We start from the raw sequence: 27,217 nt of genomic DNA on the forward strand, positions 1-27,217 counted from the left end.
AAAAAAAACCCGCGCGGTGGTGATGGCGCCATAAAATCTCGGACCCCCAATTGCATTTTGCGTTTCGATCTCTTATTCCCGCCGGTGGGACCTCCACCCCGACGACAGCGACCCTCCTTCACTTCTGCAGCCTCACGCTCTCTCTCTCTCTCTCTCTCTCTCTCTCTCTCTGCATCAGAGAATCACTCTTCCATCTCCTCTGCCTGTTGTTCCGTATGAGCCACGGGTGTTTGGAGAACAAGAAATTTCCTCTTTCCATTACGAAGAAATCGTCTTTCGTGGCTCTCAGAGACTCAAGGGTCACACAATTGAATCGTGTGAGTCTCGGTTTATGAGCAGGGACGTTTCCAGACGTATTTAGTTGTCTATGGTGGCGGGCTGGCGGCTCTAGTCTTCGAGCACAGAAGGCAATTGATGATGAATGATTCTGAGTTATAAGGTTGCTTATTAATTTGTTTCTCGAATTTGAGGAATGGACGCCTCCTCGTGCGTTTTGTGTGGCGTCTCAACCCTAGCTTTGAAGTCGCCAATCTTCACTCTCCGTTTCCATCACAATGCGCCTTCTTTGTTTTTCTCTTCTTCTTTTTCTTCTCACTCTCTTGGATTCATATCTCTGTTCGGCAACAATCCTGCCATTTGGCGCGCTTCTCCTCAAACGTCTCGATTAAGATTCCAGAAAATTGTCTGGAACAGCAGCGACGCAGGCGATAGCAGCAGTAGTGCCAAGAAAAAAAGCCCTAGCATAAACAAGAGGAATCTCAACCTCAAGCCCAATCCCACTACTTCTACTTCAGCTAGTTCTGCACATAAAAGGGAAGCAGGGCGCCGGTGGCGGCGGCAGAGCCGGAGCTTACCGGAGAACAGGGCGGTGAACCTGCGCGCGATGTACCAGACTGGAGAGCCGCTGGGGGGGAGGGATCTGGGGAAGTGCGTGTTGGGGTGGATTTGCCAGGGCATGCGGGCCATGGCCTCCGATTTTGTGGCGGCGGAGATGCGGGGGGAGTTCTCGGAGCTCCGGCAGCTGATGGGACCAGGCCTTACCTTCGTTATGCAGGCGCAGCCGTATCTCAATGCCGTTCCGATGCCCCTAGGTCTCGAAGCCATTTGCTTGAAGGCCTGCACCCACTACCCCACCCTCCTCGAGCACTTCCAGCGGGAGCTGAGGGATGTCCTCCTGGAGCTCCAGCGGAAATCGCAGGTCGAAAATTGGCGTGACACTAAGTCCTGGAAGCTTTTCAAAGAACTCGCTAATTCAGGTTCTCTCATTCTCTCCCAAGCGGGCGAACACAGACGCTCGTTTTTTTTAGTCAATTATTGCTAATTCTGGGATGTTTGAAGAGTTGGTCTGTGATGGTGTCTTTGCAGCTCAGCATAGAGCAGCTGTGAGGAAGGTTTCCCAGCAAAAGCCTATCCATGGTGGTCTGGGAATGGACCTTGAGAAGGCTAACATTATACAGAGCAGGATTGACGAATTTGCACAGAGGATGTCTGGTTTACTTCAAATAGAAAGGGATGCTGAATTGGAGTTTACCCAGGAGGAGTTGAATGCGGTTCCTAAACCTGATGAGAGCACTGATTCGTTGAGACAGACTGAATTCCTGGTTAGCCATGGTCAGGCTCAGCAAGAACTCTGTGACACAATTTGCAATTTGAATGCAGTTAGCACATCTACTGGTCAGTAGTAACTATTTTCACCACGCCTTGAGTTTTCCCCATGTCCTGTACCTGGGCACTTGACTTCAATTATCTGCTTGAAAATTCCAATTAATTGCTTTATATCAGGTTCTGGGTTCTGTACACAGGATTAGGTGGAATGCATTTAGTACTGTTCAGGGTTGAGGGGAATCACCGACTACCGCCATCAAGCCTTTCTCCAGGAGACATGGTCTGTGTGAGAACATGCGATAGCAGGGGTGCAGGTGCAACTTCTTGCATGCAAGGGTTTGTTAACAACCTAGGGGAGGATGGCTGTAGCATTAGCGTCGCTCTTGAGTCCCGACACGGTGATCCCACCTTTTCTAAGCTCTTTGGAAAGAGTGTGCGTATTGATCGTATTCCTGGATTGGCTGATACCCTTACATATGAGGTATAGTTGTTCATTAATTTTGTCTTTAAGTGGCTTTTATTGTTCGGGGATATATGTGGTAACAGGTGTTGGTCATTGAAGCTAAAGAAAAAGCAAGTGTTGGTTAACATATGTTTCCTTTGTTAAAAGTAATCTGAGAATATCGAAAAAGGAGCAGTCGCTTTTTAAAAGGGAGGTTATTGAGGAAAGGTAGAAAAATGAAAAGCAGAACATTTTTAATTTTTTGAATGACAAAAAAAAGTATTTTCAGAACTTAGGAAGATGAGGAGATAACAGGAAAAGCATGTTCATGAGGGCTGGATTTATGTTTATTTGCTCTAATTGCAGTGTTATACTGAAAAAAAAAGTGTCCACCTTGACATGGTGGAAGTCATAAGCTTGAGCCTGATTATCCCTAAACCCAGAGACCGCTAAAGTGGGGCAATATATCCATTTGCATTATAGAAATATGAGATGTTTTAAGAGCTTGCTTACTTTGTGGTAGGAACTTTTTAGGCTTTGCTGGGTCTATATGGGAGGTGTGGGAGCTTGGAGCGGTGTAGAATCTTGTACAGAGAGGAAAAATGTTAAGTGTTTTTCCCCCTCATGTTTTTTTGGATTGTTTTGAAGGAAAGGAATAGAGAGCCTTTGAGGGAGAAGAGATGTCTTTTGTCTGGCTTAAAGATACGGCTCCAGATTTTGAGGGGATAGTAGGCTGAACAATAGTAATGGGTTGACTCTTGAGATCTTCTTGACTTCTTGTTTTGCAAATGAGATTTTTTTTTTCACTAGGATTGGCAGTCGGCACCTGTATGTCTTATTATGCATTCTTTCTCCTTTTTATAAAAATAAATAGATAAATAAATTCTATCTATCATAAAAGTGAATAACATATGCTACTACAAATTCATCATCGATGGTTGTTAACAGTATTCATGCAGAGCTGTTGTAGCTCTTCACCATTATTTTTCCAAGTTGCACAATCTGTATAGAGTAATATTTACAAAAGGAAAAACTATTGCTTACAGCAACTTTCAGCCTTTGGGTTTTTTGGATGTATATATTTTTTTTCTCCATTCAGCTCAATTTAAAGTTATTTCTTATTTTAAATTAAATATTATCTGATATATATATTTTTTCACTATCTGGACTCATGTCCTTCTTGGTCTTCCTGTTGTCCCACAACAGCCTCCACCCCAACCAAATAATTTTCTTCATGGTTCTTGTGGTGGTTGTCATTGCTCATGTCCAAATCATCTTAATGATTACCCTCTCATCCAATCTTTGATTGATGATATCCCTATGATGCAATAACTCTCTCTTTAATCTTTTCTTGTATGGAAAATTATTCATGTCAGGAACATCATTTCATCTATGCTCAGTCTTTGAACATGCTCTTACTTTACTGGCTAATGTTTCTATCTAACAAACATGTTGGTCTTGCAGCTGTACTTTAAAATATTTGTGCAAAATTTTCTTTGAACTTTACTCTTTATAGTAACATGGTATGCGGTGTAATCAATGAGCACATCTTCACTAGAGTGTCAATTTAGCAGTAAATATTAATAAGGTTTAGCTAAGTTTTACATTTAAGCTTTGACATTTCATCACAGTTACTAACGAAGTTCAACCAAAAATTTTGAATTCTTCTTCTTTTTATTTTTTCAATGATTCACCTAGAGGAAAAAGATACCACTTGGCTCTAAAAGCTGAAATTGTTAAGGAATGGTTCAATAATGTTGTTTGGCTAACACATAATTGCAAAATTTTGACTGTGTATGTTTGTCATAAGAATAAGCTGCTGAAAACCATGCATTTACGCGGATGACCATTTCATTAATTCAAAAGGTGTATTGTTGCTATCACCTTTTGGAATCCTGCCTGTATTGCCATTTGATATTCTGGGCCTGACTATTGGCCAACTCAGCTGGGTATTGGGTCTATAATGTGTAGGCTCAGTTTACGCCATGCTTCATAATTGCAAAAACAAGCCCCATGAAAATAAAATCTGGTTTTCCCCCAGATTTTGTGAGCATCTGGAATAATTAGTGAGTTCTGTTGCATTTTATAAGATGCACCCTTATTTGACCAAATAGGAGAGATTTATTTGACCAAATAGGAGAGATACTCATTTGGATGCATTCTCTAACATGGTGGATTAGAGTCGATTGCATGAATGTCTTTGTAGTTTGCCTACATATTTACATATTTACATATTTGTGATTTCTTTGTTTCCTTTATTCTCAGCGTAATTGTGAAGCCCTCATGCTGCTGCAGAAGAATGGTCTTCAGAAGAAAAATCCTTCAATTGCTGTTGTCGCAACACTATTTGGAGATGAAGGAGATGTTTCATGGTTGGAGGAGAATCAATTGACAGATTGGGCCGAAGCAGAATATAATGGACTGCTGGAGAGAGGAACTTATGATGATTCCCAACGAAGAGCAATTGCCCTAGGCTTTAATAAGAAGCGACCATTGTTGATAGTCCAAGGCCCTCCTGGCACTGGAAAATCTGGTTTGCTTAAGGAACTTATCATACTTGCCATTCAACAAGGTGAAAGGGTGCTCGTAACAGCCCCTACAAATGCAGCTGTGGATAACATGGTTGAAATACTTTCAAACATTGGTGTAAACATTGTGCGCGTTGGCAATCCAGCACGAATATCTACTGCAGTAGCTTCAAAATCATTGGTTGAACTGGTGAATTCTAAGCTTGCAAATTATCGAGCAGAGTTTGAAAGAAAGAAGTCAGATCTAAGAAAAGATCTTAGACATTGTCTAGAGGATGATTCTTTGGCTGCTGGAATACGCCAGCTTCTAAAACAACTAGGAAAGAGATTGAAGAAGAAGGAGAAGGAAACTGTGAAGGAAATACTGTCAAGTGCTCAAATCATACTGGCCACTAACACTGGAGCAGCTGATCCCCTGATCCGTAGGCTGGATGTCTTTGATTTGGTTGTTATTGATGAAGCAGGGCAAGCAATTGAACCATCTTGCTGGATTCCAATATTGCAAGGAAAGTGTTGTATTCTTGCTGGTGATCAATGCCAACTAGCTCCCGTAATTCTGTCCAGAAAAGCCTTAGAAGGTGGCCTTGGAATCTCTCTCCTAGAGAGAGCGGTGACTTTGCATGACGGAGTTCTTGCAACCAAGTTAACAACACAATACCGAATGAATGATGCAATAGCTAGCTGGGCTTCAAAGGAGATGTATGGTGGATCTCTAAAGTCCTCTTCAACTGTTGCTTCCCATCTTCTTGTAGATTCTGCAATTGTCAAGGTACCATAACTGTTGATGATTCTTCATTTGAAATATAATTAGTAAATTTGCCTACACATTTTTTTTTTTTGGGGGGGGGGGGGGGTGGTGTGTTTGAGTGGAATTCCGACAGTTTAAGCGCCTATTGAAGAACTGGATTTCGTCATTCATCTTGCTGTATGTGTTTCCACTTGCTCCTGTGTCACACTTGAGTTTTTTTTGGAGATCCCATTGGAACTTTACTTATTTCTTACTAAGTTTTGGTTACTTCTGAATAGTTATTATAGACACTTTAATTTCTCAAATAGCTATAGAGGGAACAGATGATTTCTTTGCATTATATTTTTTCTTGCAACAAAAAAATCTGCCATGTTTTGCACTTTATTTTTGGTAATTTTCTGGAATGCTAACTAAGATGTGGAATGATTCATTATTTTTATGTTTATATTTCTATTGTCTGTTGCTTATATTTCAGCCTGGCAGTCAAGGTTTCCAAAGGCATGTAACTAAAAAAATAATACGTTTCACAAGAGAAAAGTAGTTTATTTTAAAATTTTTAACTTTACACTTTGTATGGTTACATTTTCTCTGTTTTACTTGCTCAGTGTTTGTGTTATTTGGGATGTCAGGGTACTTCTTGGTATTTGTGTTATAGCTGGACAACAGTGGTCATTAGCACTCCACATCACTAGTTTTAAATCCATATGAATAAACCGGGGTACAGCAGCCACACTGCATCTTCACCGTTTTTAGAGTTGTAAGATTTTAATTAATCCTCAGAATTTGTACTAGCAGCGGCCTGAGGCTTCTCATTTGCAGAAGACAGTTTGAAGGACTTTATCATTGCACAAGATACTGGTTCCTGCAACTCCCGTAGCTGCATAACAATCCACATCACTAATTTAAGTCGAGCCTTAGTTAGAGGAACCTCTCTCCTATGCGAAGCTTTAGAACCTTGAGTCTGCTTCTTAAACAGAATGTTGATAGAACCTCGCTCCAATCATGGCAAAACTTTGCATCTGTCATGTGCCTAAACCTTGTTCCCGTCATTACAACTTCTACCTTAAGCAGGCCATACGCCAAAGAGTGTATTATTCTTGATTAGATAAGGGTGAAGTCACAATATAATTTTCCCAAATCTTATACGTTAAAAGGTGGAAATTTGTAGTATTGTAATTATATCTGTCTGTATGTCGTTGGAGTAAGTCATTTTCATAAAAAATACTGTGTCAGTTAATGCTTATAATTTCATACATACTTTTGCCTATATTATATACAAACTTACCTAGATGCTTCCGAGACTCTTCTGCATCTCCCTGCTTCCTAGCACCTGCATCTCTCCTGCTTCATTTAATGGGCGTAAATATTCGCATACTTCCAATAATGTGTTTGGTGAACAAAACAACACGCTTAAGCTCATAAAGCTGATATTTTTTCTTTGAAAAAAAAAAAAGGGGCTCCTTTTTACCTGTTCTGCTCAGATTCTGCGAGGATTGAGTTTTGTTGGTTTCTCTATGTCTTATTCTTTCATGTTCTCTTTTTATTTTTTTCCCCAGTCCTTTTGGATTTTGACATTTAAGGGGCATGTGCTTTTGCCGCTTGTTTGAGCTTTGCTGTATATCTTTAGTTTTGGTGTAATGAATTTTCTTATCTACCAAAAAACAAAAACAAAGCTCTTAAAACTGAATAGCATGGAAAGAAAGACCGAAGCCATTGTCAACACTAGTTCACTATTGTCAAATTAAATTCAACTCAAAAAAGCATTAGTGCCTGCCGGAATTTCTAAAAAAATTCTAGAAATTTAATTTGCACTAATATGTTGTTTTATTCTTGCTTCACCCTCGTAATTTTATGTCCATGATTGGTTTTGGCTTTCTAATCAGAATTATACTTTGTAGGCTTATAGACCTTTGGTAATTGTTAGGTCCTTCACTTTTTCAGAATTTTTGACATATTGAAGGAGGAGAAAAGAGTTTCTTATTCAGAAATTTGTCTTCATAAATACATTTTTGACTTAAAGATTTAGAATCATAGTGTGTATTTATGAAGAATAGAGATTCTAAAAGTTCTTCACCTTGCAGAGAGCGTCATTGTTAAAGATTAATCTTTTAAAGAGTTGAATGGTTGGTACTAACTTAGTAGAACGGGTTTTAACCAGTTTGCAGAGATGCAGGTGTATATTGCATATTTGAGTGTCCCATTAGGTGGTAACCCTAGAACTTATGTTCCTTAGGAGTCTTGTTGTTGAGAAGGTGGCTAGGAGATGGGGCTTTTTTACCCTAGGAGGGTGTATTACGTTAATTCAGGGTTCTTCACTTATTCCCCTTTATTTTTTGTCACCTTTTTAGAGTCCCCATGAGCATTACTCAGAGATTAGAGAAATTGACAAGAGATTTCTTGTGGTTAGGGATGGATGAGATTGTGAGAGTAAGAAGGGTCATTTGGTTAGTTGGGATATGGCTTGTAAGCCGAAGTATGTAGGTGGCTTGGCCCTGGGAAATCTAGTGCCCGAACACATTGCTTTAGTGGGCAAATAGTTATGGCATTTTCCTTTAGAAGCCTGAATCCCTTTGGCACTAGGTTATTAGCAGCAATATGGGATCCAACAGAGTGCCTAGGATAACAAAGGTTGGTATTAAGGTCACCCATGTGAACCCTTGGAGACTAATTTTACCATCTTTTTTTATTTTGTGTTGTTAATGTGAGGAGAATTTGTTTTGTGATAATATTTGGATTGGATTGCTCCTTTTTTTTTTTTTTTGGATTACGCACCGGGTATCCACATGTCTGTTTTACGGTCCACGTGACTAATCCTGCGCCCCTTGAAGTTGACCCCACAACTCCAAAGGGAGGGTAAATTCAGGAGTCCAGGGCCGGAAACGAACTCGGGTTGGATTGCTCCTTTTTTTGTATTACTTGTCACTGTCTTTATTCCTTTTGAGTTGTCATAATGCTTCTAAAGCCACTTTCTTGGTTTTTGAGGGGGTTTGTTTCTTGGAATTTTCATCTCCAAAAAAATTTGAATGAAAGATAAACGACTGATCTTGCCCAACTGTAAGGGGTGCTTGATTATTTTCCTCCATTTTTTCTGGTCATGATCATAGAGTTTGGGATTTGGACTACTCGGGATTTTTCTTGTAAATCATTTTTTGATAAACTTATCTATGATTCCATTGGCTATCAATTTCCTTTACACTATGAATTGGAAAGCTAGACTTACAAAATCAGGGCGAGGGCTTTTTATGTGGTTTGTGGTTCTTGATACTATCAGTACTAATAACTTTCTTTAGTTTAGAGGATCCTTTAATGCTTTGTCTCTAGATGTTTGTGTTTGGTGTCTCCAATGCAATGTAAAAGGTGCAAATTTATTTTTGCTTTATCCTTTTTCATAAGGCATTTGGAGCCAGTTTTTGGTGTGTTTGGGGACATTTGGTGTGTTCTTTGTCATTGGACTGATTTTTTCTTCAAATTTAATCACTTTGGAGGTCAGAGGAGGAGAAGATACTTTGATGTGCAACTTTTGTCATTATGTGATTGATTTGGTTAGAATGCAAATCTAGATTTGTCAATCGAAGGGTGATGTCTTATTTTTTGGTGTGTAGTATAGTTCCTTTTTTGGCATTACTCTGGTGTTGGGCATTTGGTTTGTTTTCTTATGATGCAGCTAGTTGATGTTCGATGAGATTGGAGGTATTTGGTTTTTTAGTAGTCTCGTCTTCTTTTTTGGTTTTCTAATTTTAAGGAGTTCTTGTCCTCCACTCATTGTAATTGCTTCTTTATCTTGTGATATTTCTTCTTTTATCTAAAAAAAAGTTTCTTCACCTTGTTAACTATTATTACCCTTTTAATTTTATTTTGCTTTGATATAAAATAAGTCATTTAGCATTTTCTACAAATTTTGCAGCCCACATGGATAACACAATGCCCATTGCTTTTGCTTGATACACGAATGTCATATGGAAGCTTGTCAGTTGGCTGTGAGGAACATTTAGACCCTGCTGGCACAGGCTCATTTTATAACAAAGGGGAAGCAGATATTGTTGTGCAACATGTCATTTCTTTGATTTATGCTGGTATTTTTCTCTTTGATATGTGTTGGCTATTATTCTTGGTTCTTCAATATTTGATTAAGTGCTGATCTGTTCTTGCATTGTCATTGCTACTGGGCTACTAAGTTGAATAATGAACTATGCTTGTTTTTGCTCATGCCTTTAGTCACGCCCCAGTACCGGGTATGATTGGCCGTGTCCTCTCTGGGCTTGGTCTCTCAGGTATGAGCTCTTTAGTTAATGTTGAACATTTTCAAAGGAAAATATTAAAATGTTGTCAATTAATATTAGATTTTCTTCATGACCACTTTTGTTCACATTGAGCATTGGACACTGATTATCTTTTTGTTTTTGTTTTTTTTCTTGTTAATTGTTTCTCATCTTGTAAGAAATTTAACTTTTGCTTCTTCAAGTTCTGATTTGTTTCCAAACAATATTAATCTATGTTTTCTTAGTCTTTCAGTTATTACCATTGTGTGCTTTCGTTGCTGTTTTCTTCTTTATGGAGCACTGTATGTCATCAATGTTTGCTACACAAAATCCTTAAAAATATTTGAAAATGCTGTTGGTTCTCCTTCAGAGCATTTGTGGAGAAGTAAATAGATTAAAAAGGTTTATTTTGCTTACATAGTAACCTTGTGGAATGCCAAATGCTAATAAAGGAATTGAATTTTTTGCCAATATTCAATTAGCTTATCAAGAATTACAGTCTGCTGGCTTACCTTTAGGAGATGAGCATAGATTTACTCAGTTCAAATTATTTTTCATGCTCTAAGATGCAACACTCAATTATTTTGGAAAGGCTGAGGTTCAAGAGTTTTGGAGATCAACTTGTATCAGGACATGCCTTTCATACAAATATGCAGTTAAAATTTTTCTAGTTAAACCTAATTTGAGATTCACACACTTGGAATAAGCAAGCCTTAACTAAAAAGGCTCAAAGCACAACACAAATGTGTAAGCCTCAATGCACGACACATTGGTCTGCCACCTTTGGACAGATTGATTTCTGAAGAATTGGAAAGGCTCATTTTCATCCATTTTCCTTCTTCAATGGTAAAGTTGTCGCCGCCTAACCTGGAGGTCACAAATTTGAGGCACGGAAACAGCCTGTGTACTATAGAGTATAGACTCGTAATGGTCTGCCCCTTCCCTGGACCCTGCATGTGCGGGAGCTTTGTGCACTGGGCCTTCCTCCCTCAGATTTCCATCCTACCGACCTTTCCTTCTATCCTTTTCCCTTGTTCCCTTCCTACCAAGTTAACGGCTCTTGTAACTTCTTCTTTTAGAAACATCCAATTTTTCTTCCTCATCTCTTTTACTTCCTTTCCAGTTTCTACAGTTGACTTGCTCTTTTGAATGTTAGTTCAATATCTTGGCTCCATCCCTCCATCATCATATTTTGCCTATATATGACCTATTTTTCTGCCTCATATCAGAATCCCCTTGTTAAATGTTTGGCTCCCTTACCTAATATCGTTGTTATCATGTTCATCGTTGGCCTCAAGGATTTACTATTGCCCCTGCTGAGAACTGCTGGCCATCACATTTTCATATGGGGCCCTGGGCTTATGGTCATGCAGATGGAGTTGAGGACCTTGCTTGTCTTGAAAGCACACATGATGGTTATTTCCATCATTTTGAATTCAGGGCTTATGATGCTGGTGGTATTTCTCCCTCGTCAGTGCAATCTCTTGGAAATGATAATGAAGCCATCGATATGAAACATACTTGGTTTGTCAGAATGATTTCAATTCTAAATTCACTGCATAAATGCTGCAGTTTGATTTTATTGCAATAACAGTGTCTCAAAGTTTTGTTGCATCTCTTCTTAAAACCTGTTTTACCATTTTGTGTCATCTCACATCTAGCCATTGACCTTACATCTGGAGTGGTCTCTTTTTTTTTCTGCATAGTATTGCATCTTCACAGCATGCTTCAAATGGTTGTTCAATGCATCATTGCCTGGAACAAAAAGGTCCTGCCTATTCTTTCTTCCTCCTCATTGGGGCAAACTTTGGAGAAATTGCTGTTTTGGCATCTTGCACATTTACACCCCTTTTTTTTGGGGTGAATTTCATAGTCCTACCATATTTTTGCCAAATGAACCATGAATCTCCAGAACATTTTTTATTTCCCATGAATGACACTTTATTGGTATTTGTAGTTTACATGATTGATTTCAAATATGCTGTGCAGGTGTTAACCCAACCACTATTGCGGTGCAGTCTCCTTACGTTGCTCAAGTACAGCTACTGAGGGATAGGCTTGATGAACTTCCGGAGGCTGAAGGCATTGAGGTAGCGACCATTGATAGCTTTCAAGGCCGGGAGGCTGATGCAGTAATCATATCAATGGTATGTATTTCAACCTACTACTATATACTTCATGAAGATATAAGCTTTTTAAATGCTCCATTTAGCACTGAAAATAAAAATACAAGGCATGTAGCTGTGTCACCTGTGGGTTCAAGCATATTTTCTGTAAATATATATTATAGTGTTAGAGATGAGTGAGCCCTAGATTCTTAGTCATAGCATAAATTCCGAATTTGTAGAACTCTCCTCCAAGTGCAAATTATCCTCCCACTTGCCTTTAAATGATAAAGAAATGTAATTATAGGCCCTCTTCTATGTAGGGCCATATTAAATTGAATTCTGGATCCAATAAGTTTGCATTTGGTCCATGGAATGTCTTTGATAGATTTCAAAAGGAAAATGTGTTATAATCTTAAAGCAAATGGCAATGCATAAAATTCTGTGATCCATAGCATGGAACAGACTGGCAATGGCTATTCTAAAATATTTTTCCATAAATTATTATATTTCTACACGGTTTCTATTACATTCTTATTTTATTCTATCCTATCCCTATGAATAGACATTGTGGAAAAAAGCGTGACATAAAAGGAGAACTTTCTTGGAGGATCCAAAAGAGAGCAGAATAGAGTTCCCAAAAATCTTAATGTCAGTTTTGATTTGTGAATGATGATAAACAAATATTTGTTTATATCAATAATTTTCAGTTGGTTGCAGAAATATATATCATTTTTGTTTTCCCTACATTAGGATTCTTAGGATACTTGTTATGTTGTGACGTTCTTTCTTGTAGCTAAGATAAGGATGGTCAGGTTTCATAATCTATATTGCCATGTGTCTTCGCAGCAACGTTATGTTAAAATTTTATGTTTTACTGTTCCTATAGATTGTTGATAGTTTTGTATGTTCAAAAGCTAGTAAGTTTTGAACCTAGCACTAAGCTTTTGAAAATGAAAGCTGAAAGTTAAGGCAGTATTCAGATTAACCCTCCCTGGACCTTATTTTGCCTTGAACTGCTCCAAGTAATGGCATTTTTTCATCCTTCAGCTTTTAGCTGCGTCAAATGAAAAATATGCATTTGCAAGTCTCTGACAGAAAATTAGCAGCTGAGAATTCCAATATATTGAAGTAGTATTAGAAGCACTTGTCAGACCACTTCACCTAAAAGCTTAAACTGTTAGGTTGTGAGCCAACAATGTATATCAAGCTTTAACACTCTTCCGCACGTGCATTCCAACAACATGTGGAGAGATAAAGACACGATAATATCAGCCATTATACGGAATACAATAATTTTTTAAATATCACATAATAAACGCGGGCAACAAGACTATAACCCAGGACCTCCTAGTAACCAGTTTTGATACCATGTTAGATTACCATTTTACCTAAAAGCTTAGACTATTAGGTTGTGAGCCAACAATGTATATCAAGCTTTAACAGCGCAAATGACTACATCTGAGTTTACCTGTAGGTTTACTATATATGATGTGCATTTTCTTTGTTTTAGGTCCGCTCAAACACTCTAGGGGCTGTTGGATTCTTGGGGGATAGTAGGCGGATGAATGTTGCCATAACGAGGGCACGAAAACACATTGCAGTTGTCTGTGATAGCTCTACGATATGCCACAACACTTTTTTGGCCAGGCTCTTGCGTCATATCCGATATTTTGGTAGAGTGAAGCATGCCAAACCTGAGAGTTTTGGGGGTTATGGACTTAGCATGAACCCAATGCTGCCATCCATTAGTTAGCATTTCATGATTGGATCAATTGCAGAGTTCCTTTTTTCCAACATCAACCAGCAATTATTTGGGAGCGAAATTTTAATAAATACATGTTCTCCTCTCCCGTCAGCATTGATCTGCTCCTGCATCCATTGATAAACTGCATATTTTTCAACATGCCTTCCAGAAGAAACTGATGACTGATTGGCACAATCATTGTTTGTATGCTGTACATAAAAAACTTCTATAGCATCCATTGCGATTTAAGTGCATGGGATGTTAAGACAACAATCTAAATCATTTATTCATCACAAACAAAGGTTTAACAGAAAATGGTGATGGTCTTCGCAATTTTAACTTATATTTCAGATTGTTGGATTGAGAAGCTGATGTGCAGAATCACTGGTGATTTCAGTTTGAAAATATAAGGCTGGTCACTTGCTGAATGTTTCAAGTTTGAATACTTTTTTCGTCATAGTTGCCCTCAAATTTCGTTGTTCCTGCAATGCATGGCTGCCCTACAGTTTACTCGGATTGCAGCTTCTGCTGTCATTGCTGCGATTATCTTTATTGCAATCATGCACTATGAGTCTCCTGAATTCCACTTGCCACATTTAATAAAGGGTGAGTTTTGTGTAGTGTGAATTTTTGTGGCTACCCTTTTGACTGTTTAAAATGCAAATTGTTTAGTTTAGTTTTATTTTTTCAGCAAAGCAGATCCATCCATAACATGTGAAATCTGTACAGGGCCATGTATATATAATCCGCAAGCTAAAAGCCCATATGCCATGACCATAACAGAGCTCCTCCTTGGGCAATGGCAGTTTTGGCTCGGTGCTTGGTTGTCTTTACACCCTTCAACAGGCCTTTATTTTATCTTATTTTATTCTATTTTTCAGTTACATTTTGCCAGTCCAATTGTTAAATCTTTAATGTTAGATTACCACTTTACCTAAAAGTTTAAGCTGTTAGGTTGTGTGCCAACAATGTATATCAAGCTTTAAAACTCTCCCGCACGTGCAGTTCGACAGCACATGGAGAGATAAACACATGATAAATAATACTCATAATAAGGAATGTAATATATATATTTTTTTATAAATTGTGGATAAAAAGACTAGAACCCAGGATCTCCTGATAACCATTTCTGATACCATGTTATTGCAACGATTCCATTTTCAATACTCAGCAGAAGATGTCTTGGAGGGCTTGGATATGGTACCACCATCAATGAAGCCGACTTTGTTCTTGGTGTTGAGTGCAATGACCATGGATTGACTCCATGTATTGTAATTGGTTTCAGTTAAGAGATTAGAAATCAAGACGATGCCAGGATTGTCGGAATTATTGAGATAAAAAACATGATTTGGATTATCAAAATTGTCGGTGCTTGTAGTATTGGCAGCCATAGAGACAAATAGAAAATGTTTGATTTTTTATTTTATTTTATTTTTTTGATTTTTTGTTTTGTTTTGTTTTGTTATCTTTTTTGTTTTTGTTTTTTGTTTTGTTTTGTTTTTGTTTTTTGTTTTTTGTTTTTGTTTTTGTTTTTGGGCTTGATCTCAACCGGGGAGGTGCTTCAGTATTCCATGAGTGACCTTAGCATTTGTACAAGTAAAATATAAGAGGATTTGAGAAATGTAAAACTGGTGTAGATCTTATATGGTAGCCGAGAGAGCTGAGAGATGAGCGATGGTTGGAGAAGACGAGAGACGCCAGAGAGCTGAACTGAGATGAGGGTGTCGGAGAACTAAGACAAGAATTGCGAATGTCGGAGAAGATGAACTAAGGGAATGGAGATGCAGACGAGCACCGGAGAACTCTGCTGCTGCTCTTGGGTCCCTTTGTAGAGAAGATTTGCTCCTTGATTGGTGAATGGGACGTGTGCTGGCGACGAATCATGGCACGAAGGCAGCGGTGACGACAAGGAACCGGCGAAGATAGAGATCTAGAAGAACAGGGTCGGTGACGACGGGTGGTGGTTCGTCGGCAAGCAGGTAGGCGATGGCAACCGTTGGGAATGAACGTGCAGAGTCGAACGTCGGAAGTTGATGATGAAAACTGGAGGCGATGGAGATGCAAGGGTGGTGTCCGTCGAGTTTGGTGTGATGAGAACAGAGCGCAGCAGGGAAATTTTTCTTGCAATGAAGAAGGATCAATTTTGCTCTGATACCATGTATTACCACTTTACCTAAAAGCTTAAATTGTTAGATTTGGAGCCAACAATGTATATCAAAAGCTTTAACATTTAATCCTATCATGCATCTAAATTATTGTTTTCAAGGAAGATATCGTTTTTATTTAATTACTATTCTAAGTTTTAAATAGTATAAAATTGGCAAGCATTAATTTTTAAAATACTAATATTCAGCAAATATACAAAATTACTATGTTACTTTCATGCAGTTTATTGATTTTGTTTTATTTTTTTACCGTTAGCAATAGATTATGTCCTTGATTTAAAGGGGCGCCGTTTTGGGTGTTCAAAAAAGAAGGGAGGGGGCGATGCTGTTTTGGCATCGTTTCCCCAACTTCTTCCTCCATCTTCCTCCCATGCATGACCAGCTGTCTTCTGCCACTAACGCTGCCGGCCGGCGGGTGGCCCCTCCCCCTCTTTTCACTTTTTCGTTTTTCTCTCCCTCTAGGTGCCTTTCTCATGCCACGCCCCCACCCCCCCCCCCTCCCTCCCACCCCCACACGCAACCTTTGCCTCTTTCGTCACTCCATCTTTGCCTCCTCTCGTTACCCTCTTGCCACCTACCCCCTTATTATATCCCTACTCCTCCCCCCTCATTTCCCTCACTATAAAAGCCCACAAGGTTGTTATTATTATATCCCTCCTCCCCCCCTCCCTCACTATAAAAGCCCACAAGGTTATTATTATTATACTCTCTCTCCTCTCTCTCTCTCTCTCTCTCTCTCTCTCTCTCTCTCTCTCTTCTTTCCTGCTCATTTTTTTTCCCACCGTGTGCTGTGTGCGTATGGTTTATTTGAATGTGTGCCCTATCTGCGTGATGCATGTATATATGTACATTTGCATATGTATGATGATGCATGAGTGAATGGATGATGTGCAAGCATATGCATATGTTGGGATGAGTGGTGCATGTGCATGAATATATGTTGATGCATGAGTATGTAACTATGCATGTGAATGCATGAAGGATGCATGTGTGTATGTGAGATACATGGATGGATGATGTATAGGGTGTGAATGCATGTGTGCATGGTGCATAATGGGAGGATGATGCATATGTATATTTGAATGCATGTAGATGTATGTATATGCATGAATACATGATGTATATGGATGCATATACATGCTCATGCATGTAGATATGCATGTATGTATGGGTGTATGGATGTGGAAATGCCTATGTGCATGTGTGGGAATATGGATGCATAAATGACATGACATGACATGACAAGTATGTGATATGCATGTAAGTGATTTTGTATGCTAGTAACGAATGTGGATTTATAGGCATGATGAGGGATGAGGATGTATGCATGTATGCATCTATATAGATATAAATGCATGAATGACATGATGTATGAGACGCATGTATGTGTAGATGCATATAGGAATGCATGTGATTATATATATGTATAGCATGTGTAGATGCGTATAGGAATGCATGTGCTTATATATGATAATATATATATATATATATATATATGTATGTATGTATGAGTATATTTATTAATACACACACATACATAGATAGTAATATGCATGTGTATGTGTATGAACATAAATAGATGTATGTGTTTGTACGAGTGTTGTTTTTTTTTAGTAAGTATTAGTGTGTATTTTATCCCGTATTTATTGAAAATTCTAAAAAAATAGTAAATTATTGAAAAGTCCAAAATTGTGTTTTTTGTAGCATTTTTCTTGATTTACAATGAGGTCGATGATGAAACTTTAGTTTTTCAAAACTTATTCATCTCATCACATTTTTCTAAATTTACTTATTTCATTCATTTATTTCATTTACCAGTAATACAAGCTCGATCTCCCTATTCTAAAACTTTGGTTTTTTGGGTGGTAATACAAGTTCAACATTTTCAAAACCAATTATTTTTAGGTAGTTATTAGCCATCACCATCACCATCATCACATTTTCATAAAAAACTTAGGATTATGAGATCAACCCCTTTTAGAGCAATATTTAGGACTTCTCAAAACCATATTAAAGTACTCAAACAATGATCTCCTAATTGGATGACCAAAAGAGGTTTTTTCTCTTTTATTTTCTTTTTCTTTTCTTTTTGAAGGCAGCACCTACGTAATTGCAGTAATTGTTTTGCGAACAAGTATTTTCGAAGTTGGTAATACTTTCTCCTCGCATAATTGTAGTTTTGAGCTAATTTTCTAGTTTTTGCAGACCTTTTTGAGGGGTTTTTCCTTATTTTCCCCGTGTTACTGAAAAGGTAAGGTGGTAACTCCATTTTAAATTGTTTTACCCCTTTTTCATCAAAACCTTTTCCTTTCTTGTTTGGGGACTGTCATTGCCTTTTTGTCAGCACCTTGGGCAAAATTCGATGTCGACAAAAGGAAGTAAAAAATGGGTGAAGGAGGAGCAATACATCTTGAAGCTCTAAGACAATCTGTCAATCACTCTTGGAGGGCATCCTCTTATTATCTTCATCAAAAAGCAACTAGGGGCCACTTAATCCCTTACCCAAAGAAACACAATTAGAAGAAATTGATTAGGCCTTTGGTAATACTGGAATTTTAAGGGTTTCCCTCTCCTTCTTTAGCCATACTTTCTTGGGTGTAGTGGCATAAGGATCCCCAGTGGAGTCGCCAAGTTGACGCATCTAGGTTAACTAACCATACCTCCAAGTTAATAATTATATACTAAAACTGTGACAACCCGAATAATAATGAGATTTAAATAATAAAAAGAAAGGGAAATGGAAGTCGGAAATAGAAGGACGCCGTCGACGACGTTGCAATTTAGAAATGATAATCCCGGGGAAATTTTTTAGCACCTCGTCGATGAATACAGGGGACTCATCGACAAGGGTATAACAGGAGCTTGCCAACGAGGATAGGATTCGTCGATGAGAAGATACCGAGAGAGGGTGTTGGAGAAGTCTGAAATTCGTCGACGAAGGTGCAGGTTCGTCAACGAAATTTCTACAGGACTTGTCGACGAGGTGACATGTCTCGTCGACGAATTTGACCCTATATAGTAGAAATTCGAAATTAAACGTGAAAATTAAGAAATTCTCACACACTCTCTCTCCCCCTTGAGTTTCTCTCTCCTTTCTCTTCGATTTTGGCTCCGTCGCTCGCCGACGATTTGAGGCCACCACGACGCTCCTGGAGAAGTTCTCTGCATATCTGTCGAAGTGGATCGTCGGTGGAACTCCGTTGAAATTCATCTCTGAGTTGAGGTAAGACTTTTTATACCGAATTTGGTCTTACCATAGTTGTAGGAAATGATATTTACGAAGAAATATTGATGTTTAATTCTGGGGGTTGTCGTTTTTAGCATTGATCAGGAAACCTTACGGGTGTGAGACCAGAGTTTATAGGGGCGTTTCTCAGTAGTTAGGTAAGAGAATAAATTAAAGCAGTTATTTTTCACGCAAATTACTATTATTTATGAGCAAATTGATTTTCTAAAAAATATGTACGATATTTGGAATATTATGGAATAAATGCATATTTGGGAAATTACTGCTGTTGTACGGAAATTATGATTTTAGAATGAAATGTATGATTTACCCAGCTTTATGTGGCATGAATGTTATTTTTCATGAAAAGTATTATGATATGGAAGATTTTACGAGTAAAGCAAGTTTTCAGGTATTATGAAAAGATACAGTATGTTATGATGATTTTGACAAATACATGATAATTGATTTATTTTCAGAATGTATATACCTGAAATGATTCTGACGCGAGGTCGTATATATATGAAATGATTTTGGCACAAGGCCGTGTATATATGAAATGCATCTGGTGCGAGGCCATGTATATATGAAATGTTCGGCACGAGACCGTATTTATGAAATGATTTCGGCACGAGGCCGTATTTATGAAATGATGAAAAATGTTATAATATACTGTATTATATGTTATTAGAACTTGGATGTTAGTTTGGTTCAGTTCAGGAGCACGGTATCGTAGCTATATAGATCAGATATCTATGTTCAGACTTGTGCTAACCACCCCACGAGGGGGTGGGAGATGGATAGTCGATGTGGCTTTCAGTGTAGAGTTGTAGACGTCCACCTGACAGTCCGGACTAGGGTGTTGCGGGCCCATCGTACTTACAGACATTTTTGACTCGGCAGTGGTCGGCCAGCCATTGTCGGGTCCCGCCTTCGGGCTGCATAACCCGTCATGGGGGGTAATACATGACATCAGCTAGCTATTCATCTTGGGTATGTTTTTGATATTATTAGTTATAATAGACATTTCATGATCACTATGAGTTATTAGAAATATGAAAGTATATGATTATTCCACCATGTTATATATGTTTTTAGATATATGAAACGTACTGAGTATGTATAACTGCAATAGATATTCATGTTGCCACGCAACTGTATTAAGTTTATTTTTCCTTACTGAGAAGTGTCTCACCCCCGAACCTAATTAATTTTTCAGGTGACCCTGAGAGACCGGCGGGTCGTGGCCGCCGTTGAGTGAGTTGAGCTTCCCTGCTAAAAGGGTAAATTTTGATCTAGGATCAAAATATTTTTGTTGTAAGATCCTAGGTCTATTTTGATGTTTTGGAGATTGTATTCAAATGCTGTATTTTGGGAATGTAGTAAACTCTGGTATTATGTAATTAATGGTTTGATGGATGTAAATTTATTTTTACTGCTGTTTAGGTTTCCGTTGTTTTATGTCAGGCTATCCCGGCAACCCATGGGTTCGGGTTGATATTTTTTTTATTTATGTTTATGATGTGATAAGTTAAGCAGGACGCTACAGTTTGGTATCAGAGTCTAGGATACTAGGTTATGTAGACTCTAGAGTGCAGTAGTAATAATTTCAGAGTATAGGATAAGGGAATTTGAGGTCTGGTTTTGTAGTCTAAATGCAAGACTTCCGTGGTGGTTTGTGTGATTTTCCTGGGGTGACGATTTCAGGAAAGTCATAGTAAACTATCGTCGGGTTAGGTATCTAGGTTGTAGGATTGAATCTTGAATTAATTAGGATAATATATTATATGAGTTGGATGATATGTATAGTGAAGGGGGTTTTGAGTTAAGTTTATTGTTTTTCAGAATGAACCCTGGTGGCAGTAGTGCCCATGCTAGTGGGAATGAGGGTGCTGGACCCTCAGGCGCTGTGGGTAGTGATTCAGATGCTGTCTTACGCAGTGTGGCACAACAAGTCATGGCTGAGATTGCTAGAAGTTTGAGGGAACAGGGTGGTCCATCGGCAGGCTAGCTCGATAGAGAAGTTCATTAAGATGAATCCTCCGCTTTCTCAGGAGGGATAGATCCTGTAGTCACTGAAAACTGGGTGCAGGAGATAGATAAAGTGTTTGCAGTACTGCAGTGTTTGGAGGAGCAGAGGGTACTATTTGCCACATATAAACTGACTGGAGAGGCTGAGAGATGATGGTCGGCGGTGAGATTATTAGAGCAGCAGAGGACTGTACCTGTGGAGATGACGTGGGAGCGGTTTAAAGAAATATTCTTCGACAGGTATTTTCCAGCCTCATCCAGGGAGGCTAAAATTAAGGAGTTCCTGAATTTGAAGTAGGGATAGCTGTTAGTGCAGCAGTACGCGGCGAGATTCATTGAGTTATCTCGCTTCACCCCGTACATAATTCCATATGAGGTGAAGAAGGTACAACAGTTTGAAAGAGGTCTGAGGAGGAAAATATATAAGCAAGTGTCGATTTTGAAGTTGCAGGATTTTGCCGAGTTGGTTGATAGAGCCACTATAGCAGATATTGGAGAGTGATTGGAGGCTGAGGAGCAGAGGCAGAAGAAGAGATCCGCACCTTTCGGTTCCCAGCAGGGAGTCGGCCGTGGTTCGTGGAAGAGAGGTGGCTATTACAAAGACCGGAGGTAAGAGACCGAGAATCGCGATTTTTCAAGGTGTACAGCAACCTCCAGTTTGCTTGACTTCTGGGAAGAGGCACCTAGGGGAGTGTCGTGCCGGGCGAGGTGTTTGTTATTGATGTGGGGAGCCAGGGTATGTGATGAGGGATTTCCAGGCTCAAATTGGTGCTGCTCCTGCTCCTAGACCTGCTCGAGGAGGCTACCAGGTGCCACGTGGAGGCCAACAGAGGAATATGGCCCCCATTAGGGTTTTCGCTTTGACGTCGGGTGATGCTGAGACGGCCGGCGACATGGTGACAGGTACGGTTAATATGTTTTCATTTAAAGTTATTGTACTTTTTTTATTCTGGTGCCACACATTCGTTTGTATACTTGGGATGTGTTAAATTGTGTAGGGTTGAAACTCAATCACTAGATGTCGAGTTATTAGTGGCTACACCGACCGGGTCAGCGGTGAGATGTAGTAGGGTACTCTGTGGTTGTCCAGTTGATGTTCAGAGGAAGATTCTATCTACTGAGTTGGTGGTGCTAGATATGCACGGGTTTGACATCATCTTCGGCATGGATTGGCTAGTAGTTAATTCTGCTATTATAGACTGTCGTACTAGAGAAGTGATATTCAGACCTCAAAGGAAACCAGAATTCAGATTTACAGGGTCACAAGTGCAATCCTTGCCTCAGATGATCTCAGCCGTTCAGGTGAGGAGGCTGCTCCAGAGTGGCTGTTTAGGATTCGTGGCTTTTTTTGAAGGAAATGTCAGAAAATGAATTGAAACTTATCAATACGCATATGGTAAAAGAATTTACAGATGTGTTCCCTGATGAATTACCAGGTTTGCTGCCTGATCGTGAGGTAGATTTCCCTATTGATCTACTTCCAGGTACAGTGCCGATCTCTAAAGCACCGTACCGAATGGCGCCAGTAGAGTTGGCAGAACTGAAAGATCAGTGCAAGATTTGCTTGATAAGGGCTTCATACGACCTAGTGTATCTCCGTGGGGAGCTGCAGTACTGTTTGTGAAAAAGAAGGACGAGTCTATGAGGATGTGTATAGATTACAGAAAGATTAATAAAATGACAATCAAGAATAAGTATCCTCTACCCTGTATTGATGATTTATTCAATTAGCTTCAGGGTACACGGGTGTATTCCAAGATTGACCTTAAATCAGGTTACCATCAGGTAAAGGTGAGAGCAGGGGATGTATCGAAGACAGTTTTCAGAACCAGATATGGGCATTATGAGTTTTTTGTTATGCCATTTGGTCTGACGAATGCTCCTGCGATATTTATGGATTTGATGAATATGATTTTTCATCCACATTTAGACTAGTTTGTAGTTGTTTTTATTGATGATGTACTGGTCTATTCGATGAGCTATGAGTAGCACGAGATACATTTGAGGCAGGTTTTGCAGATGCTTAGGGAGAATAAGTTGTATGTAAAATTTAGTAAATGTGAATTCTGGCTTGAGAAAGTTGTGTTTTTGGGGCATGTTATCTTAGGGGACGAAATTTATGTAGATTCTAGTAAGATTGAGGCGGTAGTGAATTAGGCTAGACCAAGGAACATCCAGGAGATTAAGAGTTTCTTGGGGTTAGCTGGTTATTACTGTCGTTTCGTTGAAGGGTTTTCAGCTTTATCAGGGCCTTTGACATGACTAACTAGGAAGAATGCCAGATTTGAATGGGACGACAGTTGTGAGTAGAGTTTTTCAAGAACTGAAGCAGAGACTAGTCACAGCGCCTGTATTGATCATTTCGTCTGGGGGTGAGGGTTATACTATCTATAGTGATGCGTTCTTGAAAGGACTTGACTGTGTATTAATGTAGCATGGTAGGGTGGTGGCATATGCATCCAGATAGTTGAAAGACTATGAAAAGAACTATCCTACCCATGATCTTGAATTAGCTGCAGTGGTACACGCATTGAAAATTTGGAGGCATTATCTGTATGGTGAGTAGTGTGAGATTTTCACTGACCACAAGAGTTTAAAGTATTTCTTTACCCAGAAGGAATTGAATATGAGACAGAGAAGGTGGTTAGAGTTAATTAAAGATTTTGATTGTACTATCAATTACCACCCAGGGAAAGCAAACGTGGTAGCTGATGCGTTGAGTAGGAAATCCAGGGAACCAGTGTTGGCGGCTATGGAGATCTAGTATCCGATCATGATGGATCTAGAGAGACTCGGTATTGAATTGATAGAGAATAATACTCCATTATGTATCACTAGCCTAGTGGTGCAGCCTACGCTGCAAGAAAGAATTAAAACTGCTCAGAAGGAAGATCCAGAATTAGCAGAGGTGATGGACAGTGTGCAGAGTGGTCAGGGGGAGGAATTCTGCATTTCAGATGACGAAGCTTTGCGATTCCGTTCCAGATTATGTGTTCCTACTGATGCTGACATCAGAAAGACTATTTTAGATGAAACTCACAGATCTTTGTATGCGGTTTATCCAGGTAGTACGAAAATGTACAAGGATATGCTAGAGTTTTATTGGTGGAGCGGTATGAAGAGAGAAATTGCTGAGTATGTAGCCCAGTGTTTGATGTGCCAACAGGTAAAAGCTGAGCACCAGAGGCCGGTGGGTCAGTTGTAGCCGCTATTTATCCCAGAGTGGAAGTGAGATCATATATCCATAAATTTCGTTTCAGGGCTGCCGTCGACCTCGCATGGTCAGAATGCGATTTGGGTGATAGTAGACCAGTTGACTAATTCCGCCCATTTCCTCCCTATCAAGATCAGTTATTCCCTCAGCCATTTAGTAGAGATTTACATCCAGGAGATAGTTTGTTCTCATGGGGTGTTTGTATCTATTGTGTCAGATCGAGACCCACGATTCACGTCACGATTTTGGAGGAGCTTGCAAAAGGCTTTGGGGTCTCAGTTATCGTTTAACACGACATTCCATCCTCAGTTAGACGGACAGACTAAAAGGACGATACAGATATTAGAAGATATGTTTCGTACATGTCTATTAGATTTTGGGGGTAGCTGGACTCGATTCATGCCATTGGTAGAGTTCGCGTATAATAACAGTTACCAGACCAGTATTGGCATGGCGCCGTTTGAGGCTTTATATAGCAGGAGATGCCGATCTCCTTTGTATTGGGACGAGATAAGTGAGCAGCGAGTTGTGGGTCCAGAGATGGTGTAGCAAGCATATGACAAGGTTCGATTTATCAGGGAAAGAATCAGTGCAGCTTAAAGCCGACAAAAAAGTTATGCCGATAATCGCCGCAGGAAATTGGAAATTGACGCTGGTGATCATGTGTTTCTGAAGATAGCTCCATTGAAAGGAGTTATGAGATTCGGAAAGAAGGATAAACTTAGCCCTAGGTTTATCGGTCTGTTTGAGATTTTAGAGAAAGTGGGGCCGGTGGCCTACAGGCTAACTTTGCCACCTACACTACCCAAGTTGCACGACGTATTCCACGTATTTATGTTGAGAAAATACGTTCCAGATCCTTCTCATATTATCAGCTATGGTGAGTTAGAACTCAGTGATTCGCTAGTCTATGAGGAGGTACCGGTACAGATTCTGGACATAAAGGAACAGGAACTACGTAATAAGAAGATTCCTCTGGTAAAAGTTCTATGGAGGAATCATACAATAGAAGAGGTTTCTTGGGAGCTTGAGGAGCAGATCAGACAAAAATATCCGCAACCATTCCAAGAAGTTTAAATGTAATTAGAAAATGTAAATAAATATGTAATGTTTCTTTTGCAGGTACATGTAATGTTTTAGGTAGTATGTGGTATTTTAGTTTTGAGAAAATTTTTTTTTTAGTATATGTAATCTCCCAGGACTTGAAATGTAACCATGGTATTCCTCCGCCATAAGTGAGGGTAAGTAATAAAATAAGTAGACCATTTTGCCTAATAAGGGATGATGAATTACATGAATAGTAAATTTCGAGCATGAAATTTTATAAGGAGGGGAGAATGTGATAACCCGAATAATAATGAGATTTAAATAATAAAAAGAAATGGAAATGGAAGCCAAAAAAAGAAGGAGGCAGTCAACGACGTTACAATTTGGAAATGATAATCCTGGGAAAATTTTTCAGCACCTTGTCGACGAATACAGGGGACTTGTCAACGAGGGTATAACAGGAGTTCGTTGATGAGAAAATATCGAGAGAGGATGTTGGAGAAGTCTGAAATTCGTCGACGAAGGTGCAGGTTCATCGACGAAATTTCTACAGGACTCGTTGACGAGGTGACGTGTCTCGTCGATGAATCTGACCCTATAAATAGTAGAAATCCAGAATTAAACGTGAAAATTAAGAAATCCTCACACACTCTCTCTCCCCCTTTCGGTTTCTCTCTCCTCTCTCTTCGATTCTGGCTTCGCCGCTCGCCGGATCAACGATCTGAGGCCACCACGACGCTCTTGGAGAAGTTCTCTACATATCTGCGGGAGTGGATCATCGGTGGAACTCCGTTGAAATTCATCCATGAATTAAGGTTAGGCTTTTTATGCCAAATTTGGTCTTACCATAGTTGTAGGAAATGATATCTATGAAGAAATACTGATGTTTAATTCTGGGGGTTGTCGTTTTTAGGGCATTGATCAGGAAACCCTGCGGGTGTGAAACCAGAGTTTATAGGGGTTTTTCTCAGTAGCCAGATAAGGGAATAAATTAAAGCAGTTATTTTTCAAGCAAATTGCAATTATTTATGAGCAAATTGATTTTCTAAAAAATATGTACGATATTTGGAATATTATGGAATAAATGCATATTTGGGAAAATACTACTGTTGTACAAAAATTATGATTTTAGAATGAAATGTATGATTTACCCAGCTTTGTGTGGCATGAATGTTATTTTTCATAAAAAGTATTATGATATGAAAGATTTTACGAGTAAAACATGTTTTCAGGTATTATATGAAAATATACAGTATGTTATGATGATTTTGACAAATACATGATAATTAATTTATTTTCAGAATGTATATACCTGAAATGATTCTGGCGCGAGGCCGTATATATATGAAATGATTTCAAAGCGAGGCCGTATATACCTGAAATGATTCTGGCGAGAAGCCGTGTATATATGAAATGTTCGGCACGAGGCCGTATTTATGAAATGATTTCGACACGAGGCCGTATTTATGAAATGATGAAAAATGCTATAATATCATGTATTATATGTTATCAGAACCCGGATGTTAGTTTAGTTCAATTTAGAAGAACGGTACCGTAGCTGTATAGATCAGATATCTATGTTCAGACTTGTGCTAACCACCGCACGAGGGGGGTGAAAGATGGATAGTCGATGTGAATTTCAGTGTAGAGTTGTAGACGTCTACTTGGCAGTCTGGACTAGGGTGTGGTGGGCCTATCGTACTTACAGACATTTTTGACTTGGCAGTGGTTGGCCAGCCATTGTCGGGTTCCGCCTTCGGCCCGCACAACCCTTCATGGGGGGTAATACATGACATCAGCTAGCTATTCATCATAGGTATGTTTTCAGTATTATTAGCTATAACAAACATTTCATGATCACTATGAGTTATTAGAAATATGAAAGTATATGATTATTCCACCATGTTATGATGTATGTTTTTATATATATGAAACGTATTGAGTATGTATAACTGCAATAGATATTCATGTTGCCACACAGCTGTATTAAGTTTATTTTCCCTTACTGAGAAGTGTCTCACCCCCAAACCTAATTAATTTTTCAGGCGACCTCGAGAGACTAGCGGGTCGTGGCCGCCGTTGAGTGAGTTGAGCTTCCCT

At 39.2% G+C, this 27,217-nt stretch overlaps 1 protein-coding gene across 5 annotated transcripts; it reads left to right on the forward strand.

The window, feature by feature from the left end:
* Positions 1 to 27,217, forward strand: LOC131159229 (uncharacterized). 5 transcript variants are annotated; one of them, XM_058113964.1, is made up of 8 exons: positions 29 to 1,256; positions 1,366 to 1,674; positions 1,803 to 2,086; positions 4,313 to 5,344; positions 9,228 to 9,396; positions 11,572 to 11,729; positions 20,045 to 20,108; positions 27,163 to 27,217. In XM_058113964.1, exons 1-7 carry the CDS (start codon positions 473 to 475, stop codon positions 20,084 to 20,086), a joined length of 2,778 nt encoding a protein of 925 aa, XP_057969947.1. In that variant the 5' UTR covers positions 29 to 472; the 3' UTR covers positions 20,087 to 20,108; positions 27,163 to 27,217. The 5 variants fall into 5 exon arrangements, with proteins under 5 accessions (XP_057969945.1, XP_057969947.1, XP_057969946.1 ...); XM_058113962.1 differs by lacking the exons at positions 20,045 to 20,108; positions 27,163 to 27,217 and adding an exon at positions 13,201 to 13,749 and having other exon boundaries at positions 1 to 1,256; XM_058113963.1 differs by lacking the exon at positions 27,163 to 27,217 and having other exon boundaries at positions 20,045 to 20,264.

This window comes from Malania oleifera, chromosome 7, assembly GCF_029873635.1.
Source record: "Malania oleifera isolate guangnan ecotype guangnan chromosome 7, ASM2987363v1, whole genome shotgun sequence".
In the NCBI taxonomy this organism is placed as follows: Eukaryota; Viridiplantae; Streptophyta; class Magnoliopsida; order Santalales; family Ximeniaceae; genus Malania; species Malania oleifera.